This window comes from Gekko japonicus, unplaced genomic scaffold, assembly GCF_001447785.1.
Source record: "Gekko japonicus isolate JY-2015 unplaced genomic scaffold, Gekko_japonicus_V1.1 scaffold232, whole genome shotgun sequence".
NCBI classification, from domain to species: Eukaryota; Metazoa; Chordata; class Lepidosauria; order Squamata; family Gekkonidae; genus Gekko; species Gekko japonicus.
The window spans coordinates 1,208,046-1,215,895 of record NW_015162481.1 but is presented as its reverse complement, the minus strand read 5'-3'; the positions used below and the strand labels follow the sequence as shown (position 1 = coordinate 1,215,895).

The window sequence follows — 7,850 nt, the reverse complement described above, 5'->3', positions numbered from 1 at the left end:
AGGCTAGAACAAACTTTGTTAGATGATCGGTCATACCACACTGATTTAGTAGCATATAATTATATTTACTTTTGTTAATCACATTAGCGTTGTTGTGGGATACTGTCACAGTACCTCTCTTAGTTTGTGTGGTTAGGTGTATGTAGTTTTAAATAGCTTGTTATTTCTTTCTCTCACTCAAAGTATCTAAGGCTGCCACCAGGAATTTAATTCCATTCTTTAATTAACCTTTCCCACAGTATTGTGCCCAAGCTTTAAGGCTCCTTCATTGGACTATGTAATTCTGAGGATAAGACTCTGGGTTAACAATAAACAAGATAAAACTTTATTGGTAAAAGAAGCGTATCAGTTACAAGATGTTTTGTTAAGTTGCTCAGTAAAATCTTTTCCTTTCTACTCAGGTCTCTGTCAGCTTTCCCCGTCATACTCTTAAAATACTCTGACAATATTAGATTTTGCCTAATATGCCCCCTTAAGTATATTTCTTCCTCCTTTAGAATTTTAATGCCTTTTACAGCACTTCTGTATTCTAATTAGAAGACTGTTTCTTTGACTCTGTGTAGACTGACCACAACTGGCAACTGCTGACTTCTGACTGAACACTTTGCCTTCTCTCTCTACACATACACACTACCTGGCTCCGCCCACACACTCTCAATCACCAACCAATCACTTCACTCACTCACCTCACTCTTTCACCCCCTTGTTCTTCTGACACTTACCATTTAAAGAAACACACACATATAACTTGAAATCATTACATATACGTTTCATTTACTTACTACATTATATAAGAGGTACAGGCACCAAGATATATGTCTGACAAATGAGGAATCCTCTGGCTGTAAAATCTCATATCATATTTATTAGTATTCAACTGCTTAAAGACCCTTATTTTTCCTGCAACCAAGGGTTATTTTCAGACACCTGAACTAAGAGAACAGACCAGGTTTACTCTCAGGCTTGTATGCTTCCTTCTTCCAAGTTTAATAAATTAGTATTTGTTTCTCACCCACAAATTGGCGTTTTAAAGCAGAATTAAACAGAAGTTTGTAATTCTGGTTTGTGGCCAAGAAATAAGCCTCAGTTTAAGTGAGTGAATTCAGATGTCACAACAAATTTTGGTAAACTGAGGACTTCTTAACAAAGAAGTCTTCAATCTCTACTCCATGCACGTCTATAATGGAAAGAGACGAAGAATGCGTGAGCCCAAGAACAAGCCAGACATATTTTGTCCCTATCATAAATAAATTGGAGTTTGTCCAAAATGTCTTAATACTGGATATCTCTGACCTAGATGGCCCAGGTTAGCTCAATCTCATTGGATCTCGGAAGCTAAACAGGCCCTGGTTAGTACTTGGATGGGAGATCCCCAAGGAACTCCAGGTTCACTATGTAGAGGCAGGAAATGGCAAACTACCCCTGAACATGTCTTGCCTTGAAAGCCCTATGGGGTTGGCGTAAGTTGGCTGCAACTTGCCGGCGCTTTCCACTACCAATATGACTATCCCTCAGAAATCTGCACAACAGGAGGTAAAACAAGTATTACACTGAAGTCTACTGGACAATACTCTAGCACAAGTCCTAATCTCAAAGCAAACAACCTTTGGAGACAAAGACAAGGTGAGCAGGCTATTGAGTCAATCCTAACTAGGACATGTTTGTGGAATAAATCTTATTTCAATAGACCTTTTTCTTCCACAAACAAGCTAATCGAAAATTGGCGTATTCATTAAGAGGCAAGCCACAAATATAGATGGAAAATAACTTTTATTCAAAATGTTTGGTAACAAACAATTATTTTCAGAGTTTTTGCAAATTATACTTAAAACATTTATATACAGGCCAGGAAACAATCATAAATCAAGTTGGATTAAAATTTCACAATAGTTAAGTAATAATCAGCTCCACTGGCTTTATTGCAAGTTTTTAGTAAAATAAATACTTTACAAAAGATGCACATCTTTCAGTGGAGATAAAAAGTGGTTATGGACACAAATAGTATACGCTTCAGTAAATAAAAATAAATATCAAAGAATAATAAAAAGACTAATTGCCTGTAAGTTTTGTCCCTAAATTTCACTAGTATACAACTGGTGGTCTGACTTAATCATCATGAGTAGTAGTTTAGGATTACTGCATTTGGTTCCCAAAATGTCTCATTGTGTATCAGCTGGGAAAAGTGTAGGAAATATATTGTTTTAAATAGTATGTAGTCATCATGACTATCACATCATTATAGTTTTGTGTGCCACTTCTGTAGTTAATTTTTCTCTGTATTACTGTACATAATAAACTTTTAAAATCCAAGTCAGAAAGTCAATTGGAGTTGAACTTTTTTTTTGAATAAAAAGTTCCTTGTGACACTCAGTATCTAAACAAGGATGATGCTTCCAGATACTACATAAATGTTTCAGGATGATCACTGGCTCTTTGCTATGACCCCTTCTGGTTTGTGATGTGTCACAAAGTTACATCAAGAAAGGAAGTCAGAGAACATGTGATTGACCCAAGCCAATCGTACATAAGGCACACCAGGGAATAGCAAGGTCGATGTCCACACTAGATTTTTTTTTTTTTGGTTTTGTTTAGTTTTTACACAGGAAATGGTGTGGCTTATAGATAGTGTGTGTGTCTGAAAATCTTATTATTAAGACTTTGGTGTTGTTCTGAAGAACTGAGGGAGCCACTCTTGATATTAAAGTGTCATTGTGTGATTAAGGCTCTGCACAGCATAGCGAGGGACAGAGTTCATGTAATCCCTGGTCCCCTCGCACTAGCGCAGGGTGCTGGCTGTGCTTTCTGAACTAAAGTAGCAATGATAACTAGGGATGTTTTAGTGCAGAGAAGGGCATTCTCAGGCAAGACCACAACTAGTCCCAGGCACCCCAAGGCTCACAGCTCCGAATTCTGGCACAGCCTCTGCACAAAGCTTGGAGGTGTAACAAGGAGCTCTCTTGCTGTAGAGGTAAATGGACAACTCTGCCTGTAGTGGCATATTGTGATGGTCACCTCTGTTTGTGGTGCAACAGAATGAGGTGGATGTGAGGGGCATACCACCAACGATACTATCTGCATGATTCTTTTTGCACTGTAGATCGTTATAAACTTATCTTTAGGAAGGTTCCATAAGCCATGTCATAACTCACAATATATCTGTTCTTAATGTAGCACAAAATCTTAAAAGGTTGATTTAAAACTAATGACCAACTACAGTTTCACAGTACATCACTACAACTCTAGTGTGAAGAAAGATAGTGGCATACCTGGGATAAACAGTACTGGATCAGGGGGGAAAAAACTACTTTCTCCACCCCTTTCAGAAGAGCAATGCGAGGGTCTGTAACAGCTTTTAGCAAGTTATTTAAAAAAAAACAGACAATGTTTAGCTTGCCGTTCTGTAACAGATCTAGTGTGCACACAGCTACACTGGCAAGCTCCTATTCAGGCAAAACACAAAGGAATGGTCCTTTGATGCCGACAATTTCTCTTGATTGTTTAAGGCTTTTCAGAAAATGCCGCATAGCTTCCCAAGATGGAGTGCTCAGAATAAAACAGTTGCAGGAGGTATTGAGAAGGAGGGAATGTTTAATGACATATAGAAGAATCCAATGCAAAAATATCTACCCATTAAAATCCTTACTGTTTACAAGTCATTGTCACTGATCTCAAGCATTTTGGGAACTGCTATATCAATGGGTGGTCAGTAGAAGAGGCAAGAGAAGCCAGCTCGGCAGTCACCTTTGAATGTTATCAGAAAACTTTTCAGAAGATGGATCACGCTACCAAATATACACAGCTTGACACACAGACAGGAATACAATACTTTTCACCTACCAAATGCTGGAGAAGTATGGCAATAGACTAGAGAAAATCCCCTGTGGTAGCAGCTTGCAAGAGAGCCTTGAACAACAGCCATGAGACCTGAGGGAGCAGCAGATCTGTTACTATGGAAAGGACAGCCTGTTGAATAATCACAGGCACCTTGTATTTTCCAGTATCACCTGAACACTGTTGAGGATGGGGCCACTTTGCCGGCACACATATACCTTTTAGATTTCTTCTGCAGCCATATTATAAGTATTTTGGAAGGTATGCCAGATTAGACCTGAAGAGTAATTTAATGTGCTTCATATTTTCAGGATATCATCCATCAAGGATCACAACACTACAAGGTAATTAAGACACTCACATGGGGCTATTTCCCCAGCTGTTTTCATTTTCAGCAGCACAAACCTGTAAAATTATTCATTCAACTCAAGAGAGTTTGGCATTGGGCAGAAAGAGTGGCTGATGAGGAATCTGCCAGGGAGGAGGGGAGATACTGTGGATGCTTGTGGCCAATGGAACAGAAACATCTTCTTTGGCTTTTAAATTAGAGTTTCTCAAAGTGGCTTTATAACAATAGCTAATACGGGGCAAAACCAATCAGCAAGTTGGGGGGGGGGGAGAGCAGCAAATCAAGTCAACTGACCGAGAAATGTTAAACAATACTTTTACTGCAGAGCCAAATGGGATGCTGAAACTAAATACAAATGGAAGGCAGCTACAGTAAAAAATGGGAACCAAAAAGGACCATGGGGACTGTTTTTCCTGCCTGACATGGGGGGGAGGGGCAGCAAGAGAGCTGTAGAGGCACTTGTCTCTTATCTTGTAAGGTAATGCTTGGCAGAAGTGGAAGCAACAATGCAAAAGCCCTACAGGAACTTCTCCTGTGCCAGCCCACAGTATAAATGCAAAGTGCTGAAGAAAGCTCAGCAAAATTGTGCATTGTGCCCTCTGTCCGCAGGCAAGTATTTTTGCATTGTAGCTAACGCATTAGTAAGTCCCCAACAAAGTACAGCTCTAGTTAATACTTCAGTGAGAAACAAGCTTGTGCTTACAAGCCAAATAGAGCCCAAAATCCTTCACCAGAGTCAGAACTTAATAATGTAGCAATTTTTTATTAGAGCGTGACCATCCACAAACATGTTTACTTACTCCATTGCTGATTCCACCCACTGCCAGTATCTTCAGGCCCTATTTATAGTTAAAAGGCAGGAGCATAAAAAATAAATAAGATCACCTAGGCATATATAATAAATAGGGTATTAAATGGGAACAAACATATATTGCAACTTAAGGCCCTGTAGTATTGAGCAATTTGGAGATAGCTTTAAGTATTACTGGGAACCAAATACTCCTCCTCCTCCTCCTCGTACAAAAGCCAGTATTTCTGTATCTTAGCTGAAAAGGGATCTGGAGTGGAATGTGAAGCTTCTATTGTATTAAAATATGAACAATAGGACAGGTTTTCCATTCAGACTGCAGAATATACAATGTGCTCTCTTCTAGTGCTTTAGCTGTTGTGAAGCTCAAGGCTGCTGCATTTCAAAACTCAAGATATATGTACAGTTTTACCAGTGTCCTTATCGACCGATAACCTTTACTTTGGAAATGATGAGATCAGAAGTTCTGCTGTCTTCGTTTCTTTGCATCCATAGCATCCAGAATTGGCTGCCTCTTAGCTGTGTATCTTTGACGAAGTTCTTCGATTTCTCGTTCCATCATAGGATCCAAAGCTTTTAATCTCATCTGCAGCTCTTCCAAACTTAGATTTTTCAGCTGTCCAGACAGAGATAAACAGAAGAGTCCTTTAATACAATGTAATTCCACCAGAGGTACAGCACTGTTAGCTGAATATCTGTCACTCTCAACTGTACACAAAATAGTAAAATGCACAGGCAATGCATTTGAAAAGCTTGCTCCATCACATACTGAGACTGCTTGTGCTGAACACAGGAAATCACAAAAAAGCAATAACATTTTGCACATGGATCCAGTTTAAGAGGAGCAAGACACAATTTCTATAAGATGAATTCAAGTAATGAACCAAGAGTTCGTTAAAACTTGCAGAGGCTAGCCTGGACTACTGAGCTCCATGAGTGACTGAGATTTTTGTGTCCACCTCATGACTTAGAACCTGTCACTTGGGTCTAGTATGCTTTGCGTTAGGCTGTAAAGACAATGTCACTAGTGGGTCATCATGGAAGGGGTGGTGTCATATGCTCATGTGTACAAAGACAAGATCTGCCCACCTTCCTATGAGATGGTTGGTTTCTCTTGCCCTCCTTGTCAACGTCTAGCCCCCTCACTGGCCCAGCCACACAGAGGGTAACAAACAGTTTTAAAATCTGCGAAAAAGGCCTCAAAAGGGCTCTCATAGACAGAAATCCTAGGTCGCTGACTGGGGCACGGCCACATCTGTTCAACACCACCTGAAACAACGGCCTGAATCCAGGGAAAGGAAAGAAGGCTAAAGCCAAGTTTCTTCTGCTCCAAGCAGTACATTAACATGTTTTTGCAAAAGAGAGAGAGGGAGGTAAAAAAAAAAAGAAAAGAAAGCACTTGATTAATTGATCAGGAGCTATCCAAACATTAATAACAATGAAGGCTATTTACAAAATGGCTTATTTGCATGCTGTGAACAACTGAGCCTGGATTCCTGCCAGCAAGTGTGTGTGTGTGTGGGGGGGGTGCTGCAGGCGACGGCTCCTCCACCTGTACTTGCAGGAAATAGTCCTGTCTCAGAACTGAAAACAAAACAGTGAGGTTCATATTTATTATACCGTCCTGAGGCAGTGTGCCTTCACAGCCCTGTCAGAGCAGCTATTGTATGTGTGTACACATGCCAGTCGGGTTCCACTGGTGGTAAAAATTAGCCTATTTCAGACAAAACAAAGCAGTTCAAGGAACTGAATACTAAACCGTACCCTTATGAGGAAAACACACAGCATGTCTGACTTTGCAGAATAATTCCCAGACATTCTAATATGGCAAAAAATAATAATAAATAAACCCCAACACAAATACAAAACCCATGAAATCTAAATCAACTTGCTTGTGAAGTCAGTATTGAGTTTGTGAGGGCAGTGTGTTTTTTCATGAACACAATTTAACCTTTGGAACGAGATTATAATTTTGATCTTTATTTTGACTGTCATCTCGATCACACAAACCAACCGAATACTGTGCCTGTAACTTGGACTCCTCATAGCGCTAACTAGTAGCTAATGTCAACATCAGACGTAAAAACAGGAAGGGGTCTTGTCAAGAAATTAAAATGCTCCCCATTAAAAAAAATGTTAAACAGAAGTAAAGGTAGATGTAAAGGTGTGTCGTCTGATGACTAATTCGTAAGTCAGGAACCACTCAAGAAGTGCAGTGCCTCTCCCACTTCAATTTATATACCAAAGGTATTATGGTTACAGTCCAGTGCATAGTTACATGCCTTCACATCTCACTGAAAGATGAAACGACAGTTGCCTTCAAATACTGGCTTTCACACTGGAAAAATTCACTCACTCTCCCTAATGGAATTCCTTACTATAGTTCATGTTCTATTCAGGTGACAAGAGTGTGCTTTTGCACATGTATGTCCTTACATACATTATCCTGTTTAAGACAGACCACACAGGCAAAAAACCTTTTCAATACACAGATCTACAGGGCAACAGCACAGCACAATGGCTACAGGAAAAAAACAAGGACGGATTTGGCTTTGTCTGTCTGTATTGCCCCCTTCGAATAAAATAGATTTGGCTTTGTCTGTCTGTATTGCCCCCTTCGAATAAAATAACGCAGAAAAGCACTTGGCCACACTGAACTCCATTTGCCACGTTGGCGCCCACTCGCCCATCCTCGACAGAACCCTTTGGAGTGCCTCACAATCCTCTGTGGTTCTCACCACCCTGAACAACTTCATGTCATTCGCAAATGTAGCCACTTCACTGCTTACTCCCAACTCAAACTCATTAATAAACAAGTTAAAAAGCATCGGACCGAGTACTGATCCCTGCGGTACCCCACTG

At 40.0% G+C, this 7,850-nt stretch overlaps 1 protein-coding gene across 1 annotated transcript in view; it reads right to left on the bottom strand.

The window, feature by feature from the left end:
- Positions 1–1,975: 1,975 nt before the first annotated feature.
- The window catches only part of STK3 (serine/threonine kinase 3), a 185,234-nt gene continuing 179,359 nt past the window's right edge, over positions 1,976–7,850 (bottom strand). Inside the window, exon 11 of the mRNA XM_015405871.1 lies at positions 1,976–5,604. Coding sequence (XP_015261357.1) covers positions 5,446–5,604 — 159 coding nt within the window. The 3' untranslated portion in view covers positions 1,976–5,445. The remainder of the gene's footprint in view (positions 5,605–7,850) is intronic.